Source organism: Harpia harpyja, chromosome 16, assembly GCF_026419915.1.
Source record: "Harpia harpyja isolate bHarHar1 chromosome 16, bHarHar1 primary haplotype, whole genome shotgun sequence".
NCBI lineage: Eukaryota > Metazoa > Chordata > Aves > Accipitriformes > Accipitridae > Harpia > Harpia harpyja.
The window spans coordinates 2308701-2335713 of record NC_068955.1 but is presented as its reverse complement, the minus strand read 5'-3'; the positions used below and the strand labels follow the sequence as shown (position 1 = coordinate 2335713).

Genomic DNA, 27013 nt, shown 5'->3' with positions numbered 1-27013 from the left:
GCTGAAATCCCTTTGGTTAGGGGTCAGCTACCAGCCAAAAGGAAGGGAAAAATCAGCATTCCTGGCACAGCCTTCCTGCCCCACCTGAGAGCTGGCTTCATGAGATGCTTTGCTAAGCTGTTTGGCATTACACCACCATTCACGCCAAAATATCAAAGAAGTTGCGATTAAAAATAATTACATTCACTTTTAATTACATCCTTAAACAAAAGGAATTTTCAGTAGAGAGAGTATGTGATGAGCTGTGGTCTTTAAAGACAGTTGAGGAACATGTGGAAGAAGTCTCCAAGGGGAGAGGGAGGTACAACATCAGAAACAGAAACCTGATATCAGAGACTAGTCCTCTCTGAAGGAGCATAACTATATAACTTCTCAACTAAGGCACTAAAGTAATGACATGGAGACGCATCTCCGAGACCTACCTTGGCTGGATTGAGCGCAGTGATGACCCACACACAGTAGGCATTGTTATCGTATTGTACAGGGTAGTTGGGAGAAGTTATCACACCACTGGGACCACGAAGGTACATATCACACATCCTAGCTGTGAAGAGGAAAACAAGACAGATGTGGGAGTGAGGTCTCTTAGCTTTGGGAGATGTATACTGTGTTCTTTGTTTAAGCAGAAGAGAGAAGTAGAGATGCATACATTATGGAAGTGGGGGAGAATTAAAAATTGCTGCTCTGTGTTGCTTTCAGTAGCCAAAAGATTCCTTTTTTTCCATGTAATCGAGATGAAGAATTTATCTGTGATGAATAGATGAGTGGGGTGTTTCCAGGGGCTATCAAACAGATGGACCACCAGACCAACGAACAACCACCCATTCTCTAGTGCTCAGACTGATTTTATTTATTTTTTACTACATTAAAGCCCTCACAGAAATACTTCCGTGTCCAGGACAGTGAAACCAACTACACAGGAGATGTCAGGTAAGACGCAGTTCCTTTTTAATTCCCCCAGGAAGCCGTATCCACTTTCTTCATTGCAGGCCAAAAAAATACTGCACAGCAAGTATTTATTAGGTAAGGGCTGTCTTCATTCTGATACGACTGTGGACTCAGAACCAAGACGGCAGCTCAACTTCGTATCTTAAAAACATTCTTAGGTAAAGTAGAAGCTGAAAAGTGCTTAAGCAGGGGAATTTTTGCCTGTGGTACTCCTTTGATGTAATATTTAACCAGAAAATGTGAAGAACAGCATCGTGGTTTTGTAGCTACCTCTGCTGTTGTGATGGATCCTCAAAATTAATTTATCTCAAATCTCAAAGGAGCCGTATTTGCACATGTGGCATCTGCAAGACTTTTTTTCTCTTCCAAATAGCAGTAAAGCACGGAAAATGATCTCCCAGCCGAACTGTTTGACTACGCAGGTGGTCACAAGAGAACATGAGTAATGCTGAAAAGCTTAGGAAGGAGCTGAGGGCATCTATCCATTATGCTTAAACTGCACTCCTCCTGTGTGCGACCCCATCCTGGAGTCTGTTACACATGTCCCATCCTACCTTACAGAAAAAAAGGTAAATCCCATTATTCCTGTTTTAAAAGTGGGCAACAGGAGCACAAAGGGATTAAGTGAGTCTCCCCAGGACTCAGAGGGGATCTGCTGTAGATGGGGAAGCTGAAAAACAGTCTCCCAACAGTGGCAAGAGGTTTTATCACCGGGTATTAGAAGTTGTTACAGTTCAGGGGGTTAAAAGCTGGCTCACCGGGCACCCCGATATCTGCAATTTGAGAGAAACTCCATACCCAATAACAAAACGGAACAAACAGAACCATGTGGTATAAAGCGGAAATAAAAACCGAATGAAAAACTTTTTAAAAAGAAAAAACCCCAAAAGTCAGCAGTTAAAAAAAATTAAGTTGATTCATAGAATCATAATAATGCAGGCAAATCCTTTCTTATCTCTTGCAAGAGGACACCATAAATTTCCTTTATAGTGTCACATATTTATGCCAAATATCCTCTTACACTGATTCAATTTATTCTAGGCTTGTTTCAAGAATTAGATGGGATTCCAAAGCCTTGAAAAAATCTGCAGATGAAATTAAAGAGAAAAGAACTGAAAAAATACCAATTTATGACTTTAAGAGCTTTAGAGGGATTTAATTTAAAATATTACAAGTTTTTCATTATTAGCATTACAAATATCACAATTATGCATGCGACTTTTTAGAGAGAGCGAGAAGGAATGAAAACAAAATGGCCAAGAGCAAAATGGGCATTAGTGTTTTTTCCGCTGAAAGAAAACTCCGTTCACTGATGGCTCATGGCTGGGCCATAGGATAATCAGGATGATGCTAGTGAGGAACCACAGCCCAAGTAATCCCACGCTGCTGCCTACTAGCAGCAAGTTCCATGTACAAGAATCTCCCTCCCTCTTAGCTTCTCCAGGTTTTATTTCAGGCTTTCACTTTTTCTCCCCTCTCCTCCTTATCCCATAAAAAGAAATACCTGGAATAGAGAGAACAGAAGGGAACAAAAAGCGTTGCTAAGAGGTGACGACATATTACACAGGTATGAAGGACACAAATATAATCCATATGGTGCAAAGCTAATAGCTTATGAAGCTCCATAGTTAATGGAAATAGCTTTATTAGTTCCATTATGCAGAGGAACAGGTGTTTTTCTTAAAACCTGAATTTCTGGAATAAAAAAAATTGCATGAGAAACAAGCAAAGGTTTCTTTCTCAGGCTTGTGCTGAAAAGACTGAAAATTTCAACTCATATTATACTGTCATGCTCAGCCAAAAACCAAGAACGACCATTAGAAAACAATAGGGATCCTATTGACTTCTGACCACGAAGCCGGCAAGACCAAAATCCCATTTCCAAGAGCACAAATGCACTCAGTGCAGTGCTGAACACATAGCAGTACAGAGCTGAATTTTCCCAACAGGGTGTAAGCATTGAGACGGGGCTCTTCTAGCTGTGCCCCTCGCCTGAGGCAGGGTTTTGAGAACAGATCTGTACCGTGGGCAACACAGCAGGGGAAGGTAAAGACCCAGCTGAGGGATCCTAACCAAGTGACAACCAACTTGAGGACAGAACGGGTGATGCACAAGGGCACATTAAGGAGATGGGTTCTCTCATTAGTCCTAATAACCCAATAAATTTTTTTGGTCTTCTCACCTCTGCACACTGGCCTGTGGTCACTCCATGCAACAATTATGTCGCTTACTCTCTTACAGGTGATGCTTTTGGACCCTTGTAAATCATAGCCCTCGTTACAGGTGAACTGGATGCTGGAGCCTAACCTAGCAGACAGAACAAAGGGTGAAGTTAGCAACTGAGGCACTTCTGCAGCAACAGGTTTGTCACTTACTTTTTACTATCCCAGTGATTCTCCAAATTGTGAACAGAGAGAGTTCACTGGCCCTCCAGGCAACAGCAGAAATGAATGAGGGGCAAGCTTCTGCCTCATGCATTTGCTTGTGCTGGGCGCTGTTTGCCTGAGGTGGTGATAGTCCAAGAACAGATTTGAGTCTTTCAATGCAACTTCAGTGGGAATTTTATTCAATACGGGAGCACAGACTCAGCCCCAAGGGATGACACGCTCAGCATTCTTATAAAGAAAAAAAAAATTCTTTATCTACTACTGAAAGATTTGTTCTTTATTCTATCACTTTGGTTCTTCAGCCTGGAGAAGAAAAGGCTCTGGGGAGACCTTTTTGTGGCCTTTCAATACTTAAAGGGGGCTTCTAAGAAAGACGGAGAGAGGCTTTTTACCAAGGTCTGTGGCGACAGGACAAGGGGCAATGGTTTTAAACTGAAAGCGGGTACATTTAGATTGAACATAAGGAAGAAATCCTTTACGATGAGGGTGGTAAAACACTTGACCAGGTTGCCCAGAGAACTTGTGGATGCCCCATCCCTGGAAGCGTTCAAGGTCAGGTTGGTCAGTGCTTTGAGCAACCCGATCTAGTGAAAGATGTCCCTGCCTGTGGCAGGGGGGTTGGACTAGATCATTTTTAAAGGTCCCTTCCAACTCAAACCATTCCATGGTTCTGTGTGGATTCAGATCCTTTGCTGGTTTAAGCCGATGCTGCCTTGTTCACTGAAGTGACACAATGCTGGTTTACAGTAGCTGAGAATTCATCCTACGGCATCTGGGGACTATTGGGAGCTCCCCTTCCTCCACCCTCACCCCTACGATTCATTTTCTGGATTTCAGGAAAATTTGACAGACTCAGGTTAAACTGAAAGACACTTTCAGTGAACAAAACAGCCATCGACAGCAAAATGAGATTAAATATTGATTCACCGTTACTAACGGCAGGCTGATTCATTCTTGCACGCTTTAAATGAACGGTAGCAACTATAAGGGAGTAACAGCATTGTCTTAAACTTCGTAAGAAAACAGTTATCTAGCACCACATATACTTATTGACAGGGAACTGTACCAGTGCTTTGGGTAGTCACCTCAAATTCAGTAGGGGCAGGGCCATGCTGTGACTTAAGCTAATTTGAGAAGTAATTTTTTTGCTATTTAAGACTGTTCTTGCTGCACTTAACTGGAGGGAGGAAAGACAACAAACATTGATTATAGAAGGCTGGCTAAATGCCCATATTGTGAAAAGACAAATACTCTGAAAGAGAGATCGTTACAGATCCTCATCTGGGACACGGTCTCCCAAACACACATGGGCACTTTTATACACATTTGTTCTACATCACTAGTCTGAGCAAGCTTTTCAGAGATAACACATTTAGAGGTGTGCAGATGGTCTCTAAAAACAGACTACATAATGCCAAGGAGCACACACAATGGTTATAGACAGCAGCTACGCAGCATGCATAAACACACACGTAAAAGGTTCTTACCTAAAATCGTTGCCTATTCTTTTGCCTCTCTCTGGAATCCCAGGGTCTGGACACATATTATGTCCCTGGGACACACCAACCTGAGTTACTACAAAGCAAAAACAGCACATACAGAGACAGAATAGCAAAAGAAACATTCTTTCATCAACTGTCTTGGTGGATGTGGAGAGAAAAATGGCAATTGGTAGCTCGAAAACCTGAACATGTTCCATTTTGTTTAGAAAAAAACCAGCTTTGGAAACAAATGTAACTGGAATCATTTCAGCTCAGTTTATACACCAAAGTGTTTCTAGGAAATGCCAGCTAGGGACGCAGTTTTCCCTCCGTTCCACTACTGAAGTACCTCTGAAAAGAGTTTTTTCATTCTGCAAAATTACACCAATTAAACAGCCCATTTCCGAAGCCTGTGATTAAAATGGCCACTTGTGACACGACAAGGTGACAGCCTACCGCCCCTCCAAACCCGTCTGAGTGGTGCCAGGGAAAGAAAACAACTCAATGAAAAGGTAGGTGTATGATACCAGGGAAAAAACCAAGCACAGAACAAAAGGGAGAAAGGAGAGGGAAATGCAAGTTGAGCATTTTAAAGCAAGTAATTTAGTTTGAATATGAAAAATTTTATGGAGCAACCTTAATGTAACTGCCAACAAACATGAAATCTATGAAGTGGTGATCAGCACTGAATAAACACCTTCAAACTTCATTCTCTATCTCCCCATTTCCACCTTCCCTCTCCAGCCTGTCAAATGGCGCAAACAAGCATTCAAGCGTTGACTTGGGGTGGATATAACCTGGGCGGCTCCTGACAAGGATGAGATGAGATCTGGCAATATACTGACTTCAGTTGTGAATTCCAGCAATTACCAAAATGCACGGTAATATGGGACAAAGGGGTGATTTTGTCACGGAGCTGTAGAAGTTTCTGTGACTCAGTTTTCTTGTATCGCTAAAGGAAAGACGCAAAGAAAGCGCAACATTTCTTGGCAGTGATGCTGAAGCAGTGAAGCATGAATCTTAAGCAAGCATGTTTCCATTCTACCTCTGCCTATCACTAGATTAAAGGAAGAATCTCAATTATACTTCAGAACATACTGCGTTAGCACAGTGCCCCAAAGACCACTGCCAAATGGATGACGGTGCGGTGGTAAAAGCATGTTTCTCACAACAGACACATTGGCTCAACAATTTGAGATCTGCATGGCACTGAGCATGGTGAAAGATATGGAGGTGCGTGCATGTAAATATTTACGTGGGAAGATAAGCATGTGGAGTATCTACACAAACACAGACTGCACAGCATGAACACACAAAAAGGCCAGACAGACCATCAAGTATGGTAATTGTTCACTGGGTAATTACACCTTGCGTAGTCAGGCACTACAGCTGGAAGACGTACCACCGTTCCTCAAAGGTCAGGAGGATCACCCTTCTGCTCCCGCTGGTACGGGGCTTTCATCCGAGCATCTACACCTAACTGCTGGCTACCTACGCTGAAAACATTACAGCTCCCGACCTCCTCCTTGGCTCTAGGCACTAACGTCTCATCTCACGCCCTTCAATTTTGAAGGGGCCTTGGTCTCTCCTGGCCTCCCTTTCCCCCCCACCGAGCGCGGCCCCCGCGCTGCTGCCTGCAGGACCCGGAGGGATGGGGCTGGGGCTGCCGCTGGCACAGGGCTCGGGGGTTCGGCATGACGCTTCCGTGCTCTGCGGTCTCCTCCATGCGTTTGAGGGCACAGGAGTAACAGAGATACAGCTTTATGGGAAACCAGGCTCCTGAGAGATTGTTTTCCCCCTTTTGCATATTCATAACCTCGTGTTAAGCGCAGTCACGTGGACAGAGACACAAGCATGAAAGCGGCACACGGTATCTTTTGATGGCTGCGTTTTGTAGCTACAAAGCTTTGCTGCCACCTTTCACAGATTCTGACGATTCTGAACGTACACCAGAGTCAGAAGGAAAGGAGCCCCTGCCCAGAGCAGGGATTCAGCTCTGATATTTTCAGCAGCAGTGCCCCAATAACTGAAGCAGCCATTGCAAAACCCTGCTCCAGGAGAGGGTATCTCCAGCGGGTCTCAGAGACGCAAAATAATTTGGTGATCCTTCTGCAAATGAAATGACCAGCCTCCAAGAGCCCTTCTGCTAGTGCTTGAAAGGATGGCTGAACAAAGCACATAGGTGACACCGTCTTCCTCAGGGTTTCTTAAATCGCTACCTACCTACACAAATATGACTGTGCATACAGGTATCTCCAAACAAAGAAAAATTAACGCTTAAGATAGACTGTACAAACTAGGGTTGTATGTCACAAGTCCATATGGTATTTAAGGACAAGCGCTAAGATGTCTCATCTTACTTCTATACCTTCTCCAGAGTAAAACCACACTAAGCAAGATATGCCTATAACGTACACGTGCACAAACACACCTTCTACAGGTATATCTATATTCAAACACTTGTATGCTCTTGCTTGCAGAGCAGATTACCAGATTGCCTTTCCACATCAAATTCTTTCTCCCATCGTCAAAAGACTATCCAAAAAACATCTTTTATGCCCATGTTAGTTATTCTGCACTGGTATCACATCCATTTATTATGTCCCATACCAGACCACAGTGAACCTCGAAGCCTCTGATTCAAAGCTTTGGGAAGAAACAAGGCTACAGGTGACCAGCAAAACCCACAGGCACCAGAGGGCAGGTTGTCAGTTATCAATCACATTTCTGAAGACTAAAAACAGTTCTTCTCTTGTTAGCTAGTATTTATTAGTATCTATATAGCACATGTAGATAAACCAGAGAACAGGTAAGATAAAACAGAGCAAGGGGGAAAGGAAAGATATGTCTGTACCATGATAGTTGGGACGTATTACTTGTAAAGGAGAGCAAAAGTAAAGGAGAAGATGGATTAGATGGTCACTTACAGAAACTTTTGTTCTTCTATCTTTTGTTTTAAACACACACACATGAACGTAACTAAACCAAAGGTTATAAACCATATTTGTTATGCTGAGAACTTGCTGTCAGTACCGTGTTCATCTTCCTGAAGGTTTGACTGATCTATGCCTGGGCTGTAGCACTCCAAAATGAATTCTTCAAGGTTACTAGGAAAACAATACATCTTAAAAACTGCGATTAACTCTTCAATTTCTATGTTATAGGCTCAAGGATTCTCTCCCCCAAACCACGGAACTAGTTTTCCACCCGTTCATTCTCCTCCTGATTTTTTCAACAACTTCCTTCCCATCGTGTATTCAGTAACAGCCAGTTACGATTGCTTTGTTTGCCACAGTAATTTACTCCATCTGTTAAAAGAACTGAAAACCTTCTGAAGTTCTCTTATCTCCCCATGTTAATAAAGAAAGTTCACTGATAGATTCCCAAGGGACAATTTTCTTATTGAATTTAGGAATGTAAAATACGAACTACAAAATAAAGCAGCATCTAAAAAGGTTTTACAAAGACTCAACGTTTCTCAGCACGAAAAATACAGTGAAAGCAAGTGAGCTTTTCCACTGGCACAGGTGGCAGGGAGGGAAGGATTGTGGCAGTGATTAGTTGTTTTAAAAAGGTTAATCTTTATGATCACACTAAGGCCTGCAGTTACTCCATGCAACCATGTGGTCAAGTTAATGGGTTACAAAATTCAGTCCTAAAAGTAGAAGAGCTCACCTACCGATAGTGTGCTCACCCCAATGAAGCGCTCCCTGCCTTTCTGATCCAGGAAGGTCCTTCAGCACCCACCAACCAAACGTTAAGCATTTCCAGAACCTCAGTGGTAACGATTCAGATGTTAAATAGTCACACGTCTAGCAATATGCAAGTGTGAAAAGGGCACAGACATGGGCTGTGAGGCCCTAACACTGGAGAAGACTACTTCCACCTGGAAATTTTTTACTTGGGGAATTCTGAACCCGTATTTCACATCTTGTTGCTATCTCAGAATAGTTCAGAAGTACGTGAGTTCAAAAACATTTACAGACTTTCAGATCTTAGAGACCATTTGCAAAGACTGTGTTTGCAGCACGCCCTACTTAAACCAAACGCAGCTTCTTTCAAAGCTGTGTTGCCTAGTGCTAGAAACCCAAGGCTGGCTCCTCGGTTGCTCGATACTCACTTTGTGCTGTTGCAGTACAGCAGGGACCCACCTACAAACATTCATACCTTGACATCTGATGCAGAAAGCAGGCTTAGCTGCAGTGCTGAATATCTAGAAGCTTCCATACACTCAGCCGAGACCTAAAACTGGTCAAGACCTCCAAAATGACTTTGCATTTGTACATTTAAAATAGATTTTGACAAATCTGAATATACGTAGAACTTGCACTACTTCGTACAATCCCTTCCAATAATATCCAGCAGTGCATTTTTAGGTATGCCTCATTCAAAGGTCAGAAAAGCAGCTTTGATGCTGTTTTTTTAAAAGCAAAGTACAATGTTTTTCCCACACTGTGACCTGGAATGTACACACTTACATACTGCATGCAGTAAAAGAAATAATCTCCTAAATGCAATCTAAAATTTAAAACTATTTCTTACATCTTACTCGCCAGAGCTGTATTATTTTTCCTCTAAAAATGATTAAAGCAAGATGTCCAAATAATTTTAGGGATGGTGAACAGTACGAGACACTTAATTTCAATTTCAAACACACACGTTTGACTGCAAACAAACACAATTAGCACCTTCCCCCCAGAATGCCATATTTTTACATATTCTTCTTCTGAAATGGTACCAACAGGTGTTATGTGACTACATTTTGCCTCCATTCAGACACATGAAACACACAGGCTCTAATCTGGCCAAGTAGGATCTGGCAACTAACCACAGCGTCCATCCAGCAAACTAGAAATCCTCTGAAAGACCTACAGGGTATTAAGCACGCAGCTGCAAGCTGCCTTTTGTGGCCACAGATTCTTCAAGGGAGAATTTTAGGACAGGTACATAGAGCATTAGAAAACATTGCTGGTACGAAAGTCTTTGAAAACAAAGCATGGCATAGCTCTAGCTATTGCCAAGAGACACAGAAATTTCTACATTTCTGATACTCAAGCCAGATGAAATAAGAGCAACACTAGCGAACTTCACAGATCTTTAATCAGCCTGTCCCACCTGTATAATTATCTGTGATGTATATGCAGACTCATAAGCTTATGAAAATTTGAGAGAAGAAGGGGCACGGCTAGTCATGCAAATCAAAAAAGCAAGGGGAAAAAAGAAGGTAACATTTTAGGCTCCATTTTCTGAAAATGAACCATTTTCTGGAGACATCTTCTCTGGAATCAGCATTTCTGAAGTTGAAAATTTACTGTAAGCGAAGTGTGACAGCAGAAGGCTGTGCAAGATATGGGTTAATCTGGGTTTACAATCCAGACCTTGCTGAGAGCAGTGCACGTGGAAGGAGCTGAAGGCACAAGGGTTGTGGCAAGCACCGTGCTGGTAATGGAAAGGAATTTGGACTACAGTACTATCACCATCTATATTATTATAACTTAATCGCTTTCAGGCTAAGCTGTCTTCCTATGCTCTTGTTTTGCCTTATCAAATATGACAAGATTAACACTACAGAAGATGCTGAATCGACAGCTTTGAAGACTGGAACTTGCCCTCCATTGGGTGAGGATAAACTGGGCAGAGGCAACAAGAACCTCCTATGTTTTTATCCTCAAAAGCAGAGCACAACTGGGACAGAGCAGCATACGCTAGAAAGCAAAGTTCAGCTGCTGTCTCTTACTCAGCCTTCAGCACCTTTCCCCGGAGTCCCCGGCAGGGATAGTGCTGACAACGGTCATTAACTACATTCATTAGCAACAGGTGAAACCGCTACAGGGAAGCAGCCTAGCATTCCCAAGAAGGAGAAATGGGAATCCTATATATTCTCAATACCAGAATACTTATATACAGTAAACTATTGATTCCAAACCAGGCTAACATTTTTTCACTCAGTGAAGACTCCCTTCCCCACATTCTCCAGTATCCAAGATAGCAGATATCCCACTCCAAACACATCCTTTTGTCTCCAGTGCCCACACAATCAAAGCTAGTGGTATTTTCCAACAGAATTTCATTCTCAGTTAAGTGAACTGAAATGTTTACTACAATTAAAATTCTTCTTGGCAAGAATGCAACATACGACCAGGAACATCTTGCATACAGGGTTTTTCTTAAAGATTCAATTAGTTTTCTCTAAACATGCCCCCCCATTTTCTGCTCTGGAGATTTTGGGCAATTTACATCCTGCTATTTAGTTACCTTGTTGGGCCTTGCTCCTGAAAAACTGGAGGCTACAAGCACTCTCACGTGGGCCTAGAAGTGAGCCGTTTTCATTTCAGACAGACAGAAAGTGATGTTTTAAATTCCGTTCACCCATTTTTCTTAACTGAATTTGGCACCCGAAATTCAAACGAGTGAAATGTCCAAACAGTACCTCTTTGATGGGTGTAATGGACTATGCAAAAAAATGAGCAATTACATCCTCTCCTCTAAAAGCTATTTTAAAAAATGCTATATTCTGCTCCTACTTGAATGCATATAAAATAAAACATGAGCTCAAGTTAATTCAGATCCCTCCTGTCTAATCTTAGAGTCCCCTTAAGAACCCAGTGGTCTGTCCAGAGTCATACGCATAAAGGAACTACAAGTCTTGCTTCTGATTTGAAAAGAACCTAACGTAAAGATGAATGTACTTAATGGAGTCACTTCCTGCAAAAGGAAAACACAGCAGTGACAATGTGACATTTGAGCACACCTCTAACGTATCAACTGCTAGACACACTGAAAGTAACTAGTAGGGAGACCATAAAAATCAGTATTATAAGCTGTTGCTCAGCAGTGGTATGTTTTTCTGCAGGGACCATTGAATAAAATGCAAAGAGAAAAAAAGAGAGACTGCTATTGCCTCCATAGATTTTCTAATAGGTCTTTTTTGGTGTGGTTCCTTATCCCTACTCCTAATTTTACAATAGTAGCATTATTTCAGATTTCAAAATTGTTTACAGTTTGACACTTTCCACACTAAAAGACAACAGAAGTCATGAACCTCAGTCTGCCATTAATCAGGAAGCATACAGTATATATTAAATGCACGCACACCGATCCCCTCCATTCCCACTTTAACGAGTTAGTACATGCTTGTGAATAGAGCACTGGAAGTGATGCAGTAATGCAGAGGGAAGAGAGGGAAAAGCATTAAAACTTTCAAGAGTGACAAAGTTTTAGAGACTACCGGCAAGTCAAATGAAATGTTCAAGGAGATCATTATACAAAAGACAGCATAAGGAGGAGCCAAAAAACTTACACACTGATGTCTTCTGGTTATTGTCCTTGCTGGGCATTAGCTTCACCCCTCTTGACTTCAGTTCAATTTGCTTTTTGACTACAGAGACAGATTTAAAACAAAACAAAGACAAGGAAAAGATTTAGCTAAGTGTTAGGGATTATTTAAAAAGAGAATGAAAAAACAGTTGTATACCACCCACGCTGCAGGATACCCTGCATCTTTCCCTTATAGCTCAGACAACTTATCCTGACCCCTCAAAACTGTTAGAGCCCCCTTTTCCTTTACCGTGTTAGGTCTGCACTAGCGTCTTTGGGGATTCGAGCCAAACTGACCCAATTCAGATATAAAAATTTGAATATAAAAATCCCACCCCTCTGTAAGCATATCATTTTGCTTAACATACTGAAAATGAGAAACAGATAAAAGGGAAGCTCTAAGAAACTTCAGGGATCCTCAAAGTAAAATGCTGAGTTAGTTTCACCCAGTTGTACTGATGCAGTTACTCCATGAATACATTATAGAGTAAAGTCATTCTCTGCTTCTATGGGAACACAACACTCAAATGAACACCCCATAACCTAAAAAACTGTAAACATGATTTGCATAAATAGTAGACTCAAAAAGGCAGTAAAATAGCAGAAAAAAGGGCCATATTAAAACCATATTATTAGGAAAGAGAAGTATAAATTCACAGACCCACTATTAATAGCCACAGGCACATCAGCTATAAAATCTGCATGGCAGCTCTACCAGAGGTCCTGTTGTGACCATTCACCTCCCTGCTCTAAACCTCATCCAGAAGATGAGAAAACATATGAGGGTAGCAACGTTTCTATCCATCCACCCATCCATCGCTAAGAGTCTCCCATCTTTTTTCACATCTGAAAATCCTCCACATCACTAAGCAGGTATTTGTTTTTATTATCTGGACTTGGCTGCTACTGAGGATCTCTGTACACAAGGGGGTTTTGCACAAAACCCACACTGTCAAAACCGCCATGGACATGGCGGGGGTGAGGGGGAGACAAAGACAGACAACAGCTTCCTGCAGCATACACACAGATATTTTTGACTAACACACAGCAGAATTTTTACTGGCATATTTGAAGTTAACAAGGTTACAGAACAACTTCACAGCAGAAAGCATGATGTCCAAATCACTTTCTAGCATCCTTTTTCTGATGAGCCAGTCCTTATCTATGGAGAAAAAACAGTCCATCTTCCACTTCAAACTGTTCTTTTCTTGTTCTTTATCTTGTCATACTTTCATCCCTAAATTAGCACATTTCTAAGACAAAGTTGTCAAGAAAAATTACCGATATAACTAACAAGGTTTTTTTAATCATGCTTTTTTTGGCTTAAAAAAAAAAAAAAAGTCTGTTTATAACATCTGTTTGCAGGAGCTTCAGACAGGGAGATGTCAAGCATTATTCCTTGAAGCTTACCTAAGGTAGTGCTTTTCTGAGCTGGATGCTAGCTTGGGGCTTTTTGTTCATCGTTTGGTTACAGCTTTTTACTTTCTCTTTAAATAAAGCAGTTACAACTTCAAACTGAGGTGCACATTAGCTTAAAAAATATTCACAAAGAAGAGCTTATGTTATTCATGTCTTTCTTACTAGTATTCGTATCTTTAATCTGTTGGGGGTTTTTTTTGCCCTTTTTTTTGTTTTAAAAAGGGGAAAAATAATTAACAGTATGCCACTTCCAAAGCAAATCTAACACACACTTATTTCTTTTTTTTACTGTAAATCCACCTGCAAACGCACAACGCAAAAAGCAGCAGGTCTCAGAACACCCCAAACAGCCACATATTCCTCCAGGTCACGGTATGATAACTCTGGGACGTCTGTAGCCTGACCTCCAGGTTTTTAATAAACACGCTATCAAGGGACTAAAGAAAGGACACGGGGCTACCAAAGCTAACAGTTTGGGGGCAAGTCTGGAACTGATTTCTGCGCCAACTACAATACCGACAGCTTTAAAACCCAAACGAGAAATGAAAGGCTGTACTGAAGGCCACAGGACTACCGGGCTCTTGCCTGCGCATACGACCAGCGATCGCTTCAGCTGTGCCGGGCTCAGGGCAGCGATAGATAAACACCTCGCAGCGAAAACACTGGACGGGGAGTGGGAAAAGTTTACAGGGTCCTTCTTCCAGGCGCTCCACAGCCTTTCTGCAGTATAACAGAGGGGGTCGCGTCTACCGCGATGTTCTGGGCAAAGCCCCCAGCCCTGGCACCCTTCCGTTCAGCGCGGCGGGAGCAGCCATCAGCCCGGCTAAGCTCTCTCGCAGGGCAGAAGGAACGTGCCCTCTGCCCGCGGAGCCTGCCCGGCTCTCGCAGCCCCAGCCTGGCCCTCGTTAGGCCCCGGGGGTGCTGCCCAGAGGGGCTTCCACCCGCACGCGGGACAGCACAGCGCCGGGGCCGGGGCTCTCCGGTCTCTTGCCGACGCTGCGGTGCGGCGGTCCAGCCGTCACTGGGATAACGCACTGAGGAGGTCCTGTTCCGCTTACCCTCCGTAATGCTGCAGTTAATGATTCTCTGGCACTTTCCAAGCGAGTAGAGGGAGAACCTCCTAGTCACAGCCCATATTCCCTCCCAGTCAATAAAATACAGTCAAGCCCCAGTATCTAAGGCTAAATTTGAGCTACCGCAGGGTGTACAATGGCTCATGACTTTGCAGTATCTAATTCATTGCTCTGTGAAGTGCTTTGGGGCACCACCAGTAGGAAAGCAGCTTTATAAAAATAATTTCCATTTTTATATTCTCCACAACTTCCCTTGCAAGTTACTGTATACAATTACCAGTGAACGTTTCTCCTAGCCACACACAGAAAAGCACAGGTCTGTTGATTTCTGCATGATAAAGTAAGCCCATAGCCTTAAAGGACAAGCAAAGCTTTCCAATCATTGGCATATGCCTTCCCCCCCCTGCCCAGTAGTGATGCTGACACCGTGGATGGGATAATGTGGGATAATGGACCCCTGGGAGGGTCAGCACTTCTCGTCCGGGCACGCTGACTGCTGAACTACAGCAACTTGCGTTGATTTCACAAGGCTGCTGAACATCCCAAAGTCCAGCAGAAGGCAATCCGTACGGCTTCAGCACATCTGGGCCTTGCACACAATTGTGAATTTTTAAAAGGACGCATTTAATAACAAAGGTTCACCCATATTCATTCCTGCCTTCCAGAACCCAGCTAATACACAGAGCCCCACTCTAAATTTGTGACTAATGGAAAGCCTAGCTCCAAAACACCCAACAGTAATGAAAACAAGCAGCAGAAACCAGACATTCATTACTAAGGACCAATTCTAAAACGTGGAGACTAAACTGCATTACCCATGAAGTATATACTCCCCTAATTGCATCGTGTCTCTTTCAACAATAATTGATAAAGAGAGATCACTATATACTCTCCTCTTAATCCTTCATTTTGTTTGCAACACGGAGACATAATGATGAACGTCAAGCTTTACAAATTACTCAATTTAGATTAGAACAAGTCAGAATACAATATCACTTGCTTTTTAAAAAATAAATAAATAAGAACAATTCTCCTACTCTATGCCCTCAAAAATCTGGTATATGAAAATCTATTTTGTTTATAAATTCGAATGTGGAACAGTACTACAAAGGACTGTGTCAGGATAATTGGATGAACAGAAATTCCTCTGTTTTCTGGAGGGCTTTGCTGCTCACATGTATCTGATAGATCTAATGGCATACTCAGTGTCCTGTCAAATTTGAAAGATGACATTACAAAGCTTTTCCAGCAAGCAGGCAGTCTGGGGTGTTTCTTTTAAACCGTTTCATGTTGCTCTAAACGAGAATTTAAGGAGACATTTATTTATTTTTAATTTGGAAAGGAGTATTTCAGCAAAAATCTATTCCATGAACCTCTGTTCCCCTTGCTGGGGGATTGCTATTAAATGCAGACTTGCCTGAATCTCTTTTCCTCCTGCTGCGGTGTTTTAGTATCACCTGGGATACTACAGCAGGTTGCTTACAGGGATTCTTGCACAAGTTGGAGGTGAAGAGAAACACCCTCAAATGCAACCATTTTGAAACTCCTCATTTATGCCTTCCATTAGCTAGCCTAAGCAACGTTTTTTTAGGAATTAGAGCCGGCAACAAGCATCAGAATTTTCCTGTCTCTGCCTCTTTCTCAGGATTGCCCAGGAGACTCAAACATGCTGCACAGCATAAGCTATAATAACCCCTTTGCAGCCCAAAGGTGTGCTCCAAGATGAAGATTAACAGATCTGTCAAAAATTAAGCATACGTACTTCTAGATACATACATATCCTTAAAAGCTATTTATGTGGTGCAGTGTGCGCAATAGATAGTTCATCAGACCATTATTAAAGGCAACAGGTCTGCTGGTATTCTGCACCGTGCTATGGGCTGAAACTCACCCACATTTATCTTTCTACCTGAGGGTGGAGGACAGAAAGGGAAGGGAATGGGGCGGGGAGATCAATTAAAGATGCAATTATGTGTTGGTAACAATCAGCTAAAAAGCAATTTGGGATCCAACTTAAGCAATAAAATATGTGGAGAGATGGACTACACCAGCCAGAGCATTCTTTAGATCTGTTTAGCATCATTTAAAATTCAGCAGCTTTTTCATTACCTCCTTTAGAGCACCTCATTGCTATGCTGGTACAGGGGATACCTGGCTTCTAATTCCTGCACTGTCGCCTGTCCTAAGTAAGGCACTTCTAGCTTTTCTTACCACCTGCAGGTACATGGCACCTTTTTGGGAAGGAACACAGAAGGAGTGGGAGGAAGAAAAAAAGATCGATGCACTGATTTCTCTACAGTGCCTTTTATTTGATTTCACAGGGTGTGGGGAAAAAAAAGTATGTGCAAGAACGCAAGGTTCATCTTACATAAAAGGGAGAAGGAAACAGAAAAATCTTTTAACTCTCCCTGGAAGGGAACAAATTAACTGTATTCAACATAAAGAAAACCTGTATACAGGCTGATTATATCTCACCTTGCTTTTACATTCATAAAGAGATTTCCAAACAAGGGCATGGATTAGAAAGAGCTGAAATGGAACACACAGAAGGCATTCTGCTAAAACTAAGTATCAGTGTTAAACAAGCTGGAAGGGAAATTACTTTCTTATAGATTATCAGCAAAGCCAGATACTGTCTCAGAGGACATAGAATCTTAATAAATGATGTACATACATGTCTTCAGAAAACGGACAAGTTAGATTCATCCTAACCCCCTCTTCCTCCTCTTGGACAATCCTGGGGTCTGCTTACATCTTTAGTGCTGAAAAACACATTTTAGTTGCTCTACTTTATATGGCATTAGGTATCCTACTTTGTAGGTGTGTACTTATTTATCTACATTAAACTATTTATGTTCAAACAAGGTCACGTTCCTCTGAAAAGGGTTATGCTGGTTTTTTTGAAGTTGCATTGGCATCTTAAATGTTCTACGGACACAGATTCTACTGACTGCAAAAATCTTGCCTTTACCCCTATTTTTTTTTTTGCTTTGTTTCTTGTTTTGTTTTTAAGTATCAAAATCTTTCCTAACAGATGGGAAGAACCTGACAAACTCCACAAAAAATAGCAAATGTGTGAAGAATGAGTGGCACATTCCCTTTGCCAGCTAGACGGAGGTCCTGCTTCAATGCCATTTCAAGAGCACATTTTTAAGTTCATCTTCTAAACACTCAATACACAAAAGCACAGTTCATTATATCTAACAAAACAGCTTCTAAGGAGTGCGCTAGATTAGAACCCCCTGACATTTATCTAATCAGAGGAAATTATAACATTAATCTTTACTTTTCTATTTAAGAAAAAAGGATGATTCAGACAGGTGTTTTAATAGAAAGCAGCAATCATGACAGCAAAGGAAAATGTCATATCAAAAGCTATCAGCTGCATGCAGTCATTTGTGTTACACAAAAAAAATAAAGGTTTTGTTCTTATAATTTGAAGTAATTTATATGTTAAAAGAAAGCAAGGAAAGTTAAATAACAATGGCGATTCCTAAAGCAAAGCCCATGTTGAGGCCATGACAACATTGCTAAGGCTAAACAAACAGGGAACAAACAAACGGGGCAAGTTTGCAGATTTATCAAAGGAAACTCCTCTCCCTTTCACTTTGTTCCTGTTGTCTAAAGCTATGGTACTTTTTCCCAAAGTTCTGTTTCTTCCTTTTGAGGAAAGCTGCTGGACTACACTGACTCAAACCTCTGGAGAGCAGATGAGGAACGGGATGTCATTCCTGCTCCTTCCTTGCTTCACCTTCCCTCTCCAGAGGCAGATCCTGCCTCCCGAGCCGGCTGCCTGAAGCAACGCTACACCACTGCACCCACAAAGTCCTTGAAAGTCCCCGGAGGGAATGGTGTAAACCTTCTAAGGAATCCCCCCAACCCCACCTGTTCTGGTGACCATTTGGCCCCAAACAGGATGCATTGAACTGCAGTTAGCCGTGGTCGCCTACAAACCTCCGAACACAACAGGATCTTTTCTCTGCTTGTCGCGTGTGCCAAAGCCTTTCTTCTCCCTCGACAGCATCTGAAGATCCCAATTCTGAAATCCATCCTTCTAGGGATGACCCATAAATACAAAACGGTTTACACCTCACTCAAAACAGGCTCAGTTAGGTCTCACTTGAGCAGAGCATAAATGCAGACAGCCTCTGCGAGACTCTAGACCGCCCTTCGCCTAGTGGGACCCTGTCTGTATCGCCAGATCCCACACAGCGCGTTCTGCAAAAGCGCAGGTAAAGGAGCATCTACCTCTAATAACGAAGCACACAGTGCAAATGAATTTTCCTGTAGCTCTAGTGTTTGTACTCCTAACAATTGCCAACAGTAGTTCGCCACACACCAATGCCTGGATACCGAGCTGGAAAATTAACGTTAACAGGATACAGAAGGATCATACAGGAAGTTAGTTGTAGATTCTTAAGAAAAAAAAAAAAAAAAAAAAAAGGCTAAACTCACACTGTGAATAATGAGAATGGGCAGTGAGCATTTACCTTGATATTGGGCACTGAACCCCTTCTGCCTGTGGTTGCCATCTGATGTGAAGTGAAGCCGCAGCCAATTTTTACTGCTGATAACCGGGGCAGGCAAATTCATTCCAGTAAACCTGCAAGAAATGAACCAATAACAGCCAAATGTTACTACGATTGTGAACTATACCCCAAATGCCTGTCCTTCCAGGTAATCCTTCTCCCACATGAATATAGAAAATCCTGAATGAGTACCATATGCTCAAAGAAAGCACCCCATACACCCCACGGTTGTTTCTATCCGTGCATTCCTTTGCTTGTCTTCCTATCTGACGGTTACACTTCTGTAATCACAGGGGTTTCCATTCCGTCCTTCTAAGGCAAAGGATATGGGGGGCTGAGCTGGGTACTCACAATGTCTGTGGTACCAGACAAATGAAACAGGTCCAGCTGGACAGCCTAGGGGCTCCAGTCTTCTCCTGCACTGCAAAGAACGAGCGGAAGGTACAGAACAGCTCTACACATTTCCCCAGAGTAACAGAGCCTCATAGCTCTATCACCTTTAGTATCTTATTGGTATCACACAGAAATGACATAAAATCATCTCAGGGGACACACTACACCTAAGGTATGCAAGATGAGCTCGACTTTCAAGCTTATTCAGTTCCTGACTCCATATTTGGTTAACCTGCTTAAAAAAAAAAAAAAAAAGAGTATGTTTATTTTAACTGAGGAAGAGAAAGGATTGCAAGAACAATTTTCTTTTACTGGAAATGATTTATGATCTATCCCAACCTGGAGAAGATTACAGCCATCAAACATGAGGTGGAAAGCTCCACAGCCCATTAGTAGTCCTTCAGCAACTGTTCCCTTCCTACCTCTTTATACTTTTTTTTTTCCTGAGGTATTATGCTGTTTGCTTTATTAAACTCCAGATCATAATTCTTCACTGAGTCGTCACATGCCAAGTCTTAGTCCAGAACAATGTTTACCTAAGTCACGGCACTCTTGAATTGAGGTATACAATTGTAACATTAACCACGGTAAGGAGAATAACACTACCATGACAAAAGCTATTATGGAATCCTATTATTGTTAATGAAAGCCCATTTAATTTTTTAATCATAGACTGTCACTTATTTAAAAATTATTGGCATTCCGCTACCTATGCTTTTTTAGATGAAGGTAAAAGGATCCTGGAAATCTATTCCATTCAAAAGGATGCTTAAGATTTTATTACATTTTCAAGAGCCGAACTGATAGCCCAGAAAAGTCCTTCATTCAACTAACACCTGTAGAGGCGAACTTACCTTTTTCTAAGACAAACAGTAAGGAGCCAGGATGGCACCTGGCAGCATATTTATTAATGGTAGATGAACTGCAATGTAATCCTGCTCTACTCGTTAATGAAATAGCAGGGATGATTATGCTGCATAGCTAATGCATCTCTGCCACCTACAGTACAGACTTTAAACCTTGTATTATCTTGTGGCTGAATTCTGCATAATTATGAAGCATAACTGAAAACATTCTTTATACTACAAAATTGTATAAGATTGTTCCTGGTCATTTCTCTATTGATTATTTTCATCTCAATTTTGCAGACCCTTTTGAAATACAAGGTGTTATAAAAATGGATTCTATATGGCATTCTGCCATCCTTAGATAACTCAAAGACAGCTGAACCAATTTAATTTGAAACTTTTTCAAATAACTAAGTTCAAACAAGCATATTTTGGGCTGAGATCAAACATGGGATGCCTAAAACCAATTCTGAGAAAGTTACTATGGCTGGTTGTTATGACAACATGTTTAAACTTAATACTCTTACCCCCAAAGGCTATTTTATTATTCATTCTGAATCAATAGTCAAACTTCTCATAAATAATCTTTAGGTATGCAGAGCCAAATTTTACTTTCATTACTGTGGAGAACTGAGTAATTCAACTGCCTGATATAAAAACTAGAGAACAATAAAATTAACCTGCCTGAATGAGGCAGAATTTCACTCCCCTGTCCCCCCTCCCTTTTTTTTCTCTTTTTTTTTTTTCTCTTTTTTTTTTTTTTTTTTAAAACACACACCCTTTTGAGAAGTGGATTCAGTAGCCTGCAGCCTAGTAATCTACTTAGACATACGCTTCATTTTAGGTACATGAATTAACTTCCAGTTCCATAGGTACACTATTAACTTCCAAGGATCCTGCATACGTGAAGTGCTAGAATTCTACCAGCTGAGTGAATTAACACTTTGAAAATCAATTAGAAAAATTAATGGACTGCACTTCTTGCTACCTTTGCAATCACATAAATAATTACTGAAGGCAAAAGCAGGAGTAGAGAAAAATACTCAATCATAACCACAGTGCTTTGCACCCAGTTAGCATTGCTATAAAGGAATACAGAAGATTTAGGGTGAAAGAAAATGGTTCCCTGAATTTCTTGCATGGAAATTTTCATCAGCACCACATGTCATTTGCTTAAGACATTGACAGCTTTTTGAAAGGACTAAATCAACCAAGAAATCACTATCAGGTCCTCATTTCCATACACAACACTGCTCAAACTCTCAGCACACAAGACAGCTGTATTCACTAGGGCTCTAGTCTAACAGACTCCCCTTTTTCCCCTTTTATCTTCCTCTCCCTTTTATTTCCGAAGTTATGCAGCTCGTTGTTAACGTCAGGTTACAGTATTTCGAGCTAGTTTAGATCCCAGGTCCTTCTGGTCATTGGCACCCAACTCGGCTTTTTGCATTGAAGGGACAGCTATGACACACCAACAACGATGGCAAAGAGGAAGAACCTGCTTCCTTCTTCACACACCCACGGCTGAATCAAAACGTCCCAGCAGCAAAGCATCTCTGCCGAGTGTCAGGAATCCTAATGGAATCACTGGGACAAGCACGTGGAAATGCACCACGCAACATATGGGAACATGGGGTTTGGAGTTTGTTTTTCTTAAATTAATTCCAGTTAGCAAAATATAATTAGTTCAGGAAAATAAAGGCCTTAGTTTTTGATGAGCTTAATTGCTTGCAGAGATAGAACTTCAGGCCTTATATCTGCACTGAGCCCCGAGCCCTCTCCTATACTGCAGGAAGGGAAATCTTTATACAATGGAAAAGGAACATTTAATCTGTGAACACTATTCTTCCTCCCAGCCACACAGCAGTTGTAAACCTATGCACGTGGAGCACCTAATGGAAAAAAACAACCACCGCCCTTTCTTCAGTGCTGAAGGCAGGAACATGCTAGAAGGCACACGCTTTAATCCCAAAGCTGCACCTTCTCCTGTTTCAGAGGATTCAGCCAGCAGGCAGGCCGCCTCACACAACCAGAAAAAGAGCATCCTGCTCTTCCAATTCGTCTTCCCCAGCTGCCACCACCGAGTCTGCTGGTGGACAACTGCAGGATGAAGGGTTCCTGCCCACCGAAATGCATATTGCCCAGCACCAGACTAGATGGGTCAGGGGCAGAAATGTTCTGATGGACAAGCAATAACATAGCTAGAGCTGGACATTTAATGGAAAACATCATGCTCACCTGCAGTTAACTGCTAGCTTTTCACCATAAGGCTCCCACAGGTTTAAAATAATCATTAGGAAGCATTAATGGTTAATTGATAATGGAATATTTAATTACAGATAAACACAGTTGAACTGAAGCAGCTGCATGGTCTTTGAATGCAAATGCCCTGGCTGCTGTTGATGAATCTCAAATGAAATGGGAAGGATGCTCAGCAGGCAAGAGTCAACAGCAATCACGAAAACCAGAGAAACACCCCAAGTCTCCTGCAGGAGCTACCACCAACCTGTCTGTGCATGGGGATGACGCCAGGCAGCACCAATTAGCGCTGCTGAATCTGCAGGCAGAATGACAGCAGCCTAAGACAAAGCAGCAGACGATAAAGGCTGTGACAAGCTCTTGGAGAGGATGCTGATTGCGCTGTGACACAGAGTACACAATGTTTGTACCGCCAACTTCTCAAGGTCACATTATTTTTCTTTATAAACCCAATGCTGCCTTGCTGTCTTCACAAAAAAGGAGGAGCTACATTACAGAGACTTAGAAATGCACAGAACTAATTAAAAGCAGCTGAAACTCCTTTCCACATTCCCCAGCATACTTTTGTACTACATTATGTGCTCTGAATTTTCAGCACCTACCATTAGCCCAATAAATGATTGAATTTCTAATAGTCCAGTGAGTCATGTAAATAACAGCCCTTCTATTTTGGACCTCTGCCACTGTATTTTTCAGTATTCCAGACTTCTCTTTTTTTTTTTTTTTTTTTTTAAATAAGTCTACTAGCAATTTGCAAAACTTTTCATGCCTCTGTATGTCCATTTCCCCCCTCCTCCCCTTTCATGCTGCCATCACCAGGAGATATGAATCACTTGATTAAATATTCAGCTTCCTGAATATGGCAACATGTTGACTGAAATCTAAGGCTTTGGAATGACTAAGTAGCAGTGTAAGAACTGTTTTTTAAGTAAAATCGATAATCATTAGTCACTGATGGGAATTTAGTACCCACTTTATATTAAGCATCTTTTTAATCCAGAAGCCACTTGGAGAAAGAGATGAATTGAGCTTCCACCCAAAATTTTCATTTCCGCAGCTTTGCCTTTTTGAGTCTGGAGGTGACCAGAGAGGATGCCGAGGCCAGCAAGGCTGGGTGAGAATCAGGCTCTTTCCTCTGTCTCCCTGGTCTGGTGACCAAGAATTGCAGTAACGGCTGTTCTCTGAACATTATTTCACCCAAATCATCAGTCTAGTCCCACGAGGACCACGTTTTTGGACGCTTCAGCTTGTACTCTACCCATGAGAGGTCCTTGAAAGCTAAAGTTACCATTTGAACCACAATGAACACTCTGCATGAGAAAGAACCTGTTAGAAGATGCCTAACAGTTCAGGCCCTATAAGATATTGAATAAATTTGATCAAGTTCCAAGTGTGTTCAACATCATGTCAAGCAACCAGCGCACAGAAATCAGTGCTCAGAAAACATAGGAACTCTTGTAATTCCTTGAAGAGCATTTAACAGCCTCAGAAAAACTCAATGGTAGTGACGATTTACAAATTTTTTTTTCTTGATGTCTAAGCCTGACTTATCTTCTCCTGCAATTTAAGCTCATCCTGCGCACAGTGGATAGAGAACAGATGTTAGCTTTTTACACCGCGGTCCTTTGTGATACGGAGACATCAGAAGCTCCGTTTCCAGCACACGCGCGCGGGGAGCTTTGAGGACAGCAGGGTCCGGGCTCCCCACGGCCATCTCCACAGGTAAACACTCCACAAGAACGGGAAGAACAAGCTTCTGTCCTGCTCCCACACAGACAGAAGGCTTTGAATGTGAACAACCAGTTTAATCTTAGCTCTTCTCTGAATGAAGAGAAAACAAACAAACTGCTCTAGGGGCAGCTGGGCCATTTTGCAGTTGAATGAGGTCGGTGGAACAGTTTATTTACATACATTTGTGATCAGGATGCAAGTCCCAGCTGTTTGTTATATCAACATGGCAGAGCGAACTATGTTAGGAGAGGGCCAACATACACACAAGACAGGAATTCATGTGATTGCAAGTTTTAAGAGAGCTAGAGAGAAATATGAGCATGCCAGGTGCTTTTCGCTGTTTCCAAGCTGATTAATCTCCTGTGGAAACAGGCCTGGTGCACTACATGAAGGTTTCCTTCTGCTGTACCAGGTACTAGATTCATTTACCCTCCGACCATCTGAACTCCCAGGAAAACAAACCAACCCACCCAAGAAGCCAAAACCACACAGATACTCTGCTGTAACTCCCAACATGCTGCTTAACCAGTTCCTTCCTCTAGCAGGTAGCTGCGAGTCCCATTACTCTTGCTCAGTCAGAAACACCTGCAGCATTAGCAGAGTTTCAGAATTTCACTCTTCCCCTCAAACAGCCTTTTAGTTTGGCAGCACAGCTCTGAATCCTCACCCTGTCCCCAGGCCCCCCACCCTGAACACTGTCTACAAGTTTAGATGGCCTGTGAAAAATGCATCTCTTAAGCAAGTGATTTCATCCCAAATGCTTTCCAATATGGTTTTTCACCAGAGCATTAAGACTTTTTTTTCTTGAGTGAAACTGAAGCCTCCACATTAAACACAGCTCCTCCAATTCCTTTATTGCATAATACAGAAAGGTTAATGGTATCAAAACTCCTCTTTTGAGCAAAAGCAGTGAAGTGTGGCTTTCTCAACTAAACTATTTTCTTTATTTCTTTTCTTGCTCTTGTATTTCACACTGGATTCAGGCGTTAAATATTTATACCATTCACTCAGCCATTCCTCCCTTGGCACAATTAGTATTACTGTACATGGATGGCACTGATTAATCTGCATTCATGCACCATTATCTATTTACAATCCCAATTCCTGCTTTAATTTGGTTCCACATGGAGAGAAAGAAAGGGGAAAAAAAAAATCAATAAAACATCAGAAAGTGAGCTAGAAGCACTAGAATAGTAGAAGGAGATATTTGCAGACAGAAGATCCAATTTTAACCACCCTGAAATTTGATTAGCATGAATTTGACCGCAGTACTTCTTAAAGAACCCAAATACAATGAGCAATTCATTGTGTGGATGCTATACAAACCGACTGTAGGAGAGCGTGGAGTCAAAGGGCACAACTAAAAGCAAGAACTCCACTTGAAATCGCATTAGGTCAAGTGCGTTACTTTGAGATAATGGATTTAAGTGTGAACTTGAAGGCACGCACGTGCCCTGGTGCTGTCCAGAATCAGGATGTAGTCAAACACCAGCTTCAGTGAGCCCAAATAGATAAAAGACAAAGGAACATCGCGGGGCCTACCTTTTTTTTTTCCCCCTGAACTATTCTTGTTTTGGTTTATCTTTTAAGAGAGAACAAGCGGAGCCTCTGAGAAAGGAGGTTACATTTCCAAGGTCACACCAATACTAGCTCAGGACAGGGAGCTGCGCTCTGAGTTTTTAAGATTCAGAGAAAACTTTTTTGAGAGGACATTTAATAACTGGCACCTCCAAGACCTTCTTGGGACTTTGACTCAGCAATGGCTCGTGTCAGGCACGAGTGAGACATGACCCGCGAAGGATCGAATTCAGTCTGGCAGTCTCCGCGTCTCCCCTTTCACAAGTACGTACAATCCCAAACCTCTGCATTTCACAGGTATCTGGAATTAATGCCTCCGACTGTTCAGGACCCTGTCCAAGCACAGCTGAGACACACCTTGTGGAAGGCCAGCAATCGGAGAAGAGACCAGGGGAGCTGCCAGCCTGCATGCTGCATACATACCCTCCTCCCTTTCACTTGGCTAACTGCAAATTCAACAGCAATTCTGCAGCGCTTCCCCTTGCACAAGGGCCATCCAACAGACCCATAACTTTAGGATAAAGTAACAGACTTTCTTTCACAGCAACTGGTCTTGGTTAGGATTTGTCAAGGGACCATGAATCCTCGATTTGTATGGGCATGTCTAACCACAAGCACCTGCAAGAAAACAACAGCATTGCTGCACTGCTCACGCTTTACCAAAAAGGACTCAAGATCAGCCTTTTGCTCTGTCCTCCTACAACAACGTGCACCAGGCTTCTCAGTTCCAGCTAGGATTTCCCAACAGAGTACAAGGCAACTCTTAATCTAATCTCTCTTTTTACATCCCCTTGGCACATGCATGTCTAATTACAAACCTGCTGATAATCAGTAACATCAAGCCAGTCTGTGTCAGACACTGGGTCCTCCTAGAGTCTCCAACACCAACCTTTAGGGTGAACCTATCTGATATTGCACCTTTCCAGAGCACAGCTTCACCTTTACCTGCTGCAGCTGTATTTTAAGACCAACCCCAGATGAGACCCACTTCAGTCGATGTGGCCATCTGCAAGAAGGAGGTGAGGTTTCGGCAGCATTTCCACGGCAGGA

General features: G+C 42.1%; 1 protein-coding gene across 2 annotated transcripts in view; it reads right to left on the bottom strand.

Annotated features, from left to right (window-relative positions):
* Window positions 1–27013, bottom strand: part of CSMD2 (CUB and Sushi multiple domains 2) — a 311331-nt gene that overhangs the window by 151991 nt on the left and 132327 nt on the right. The window contains exons 6-10 of one of the 2 annotated variants that reach the window (XM_052811437.1): window positions 19116–19228; window positions 12117–12194; window positions 4823–4910; window positions 3131–3255; window positions 423–544 (exon numbers count right to left, since the gene is read on the bottom strand). In XM_052811437.1, coding sequence (XP_052667397.1) covers window positions 423–544; window positions 3131–3255; window positions 4823–4910; window positions 12117–12194; window positions 19116–19228 — 526 coding nt within the window. The remainder of the gene's footprint in view (window positions 1–422; window positions 545–3130; window positions 3256–4822; window positions 4911–12116; window positions 12195–19115; window positions 19229–27013) is intronic. The other variant, XM_052811438.1, reaches the window with a different exon arrangement.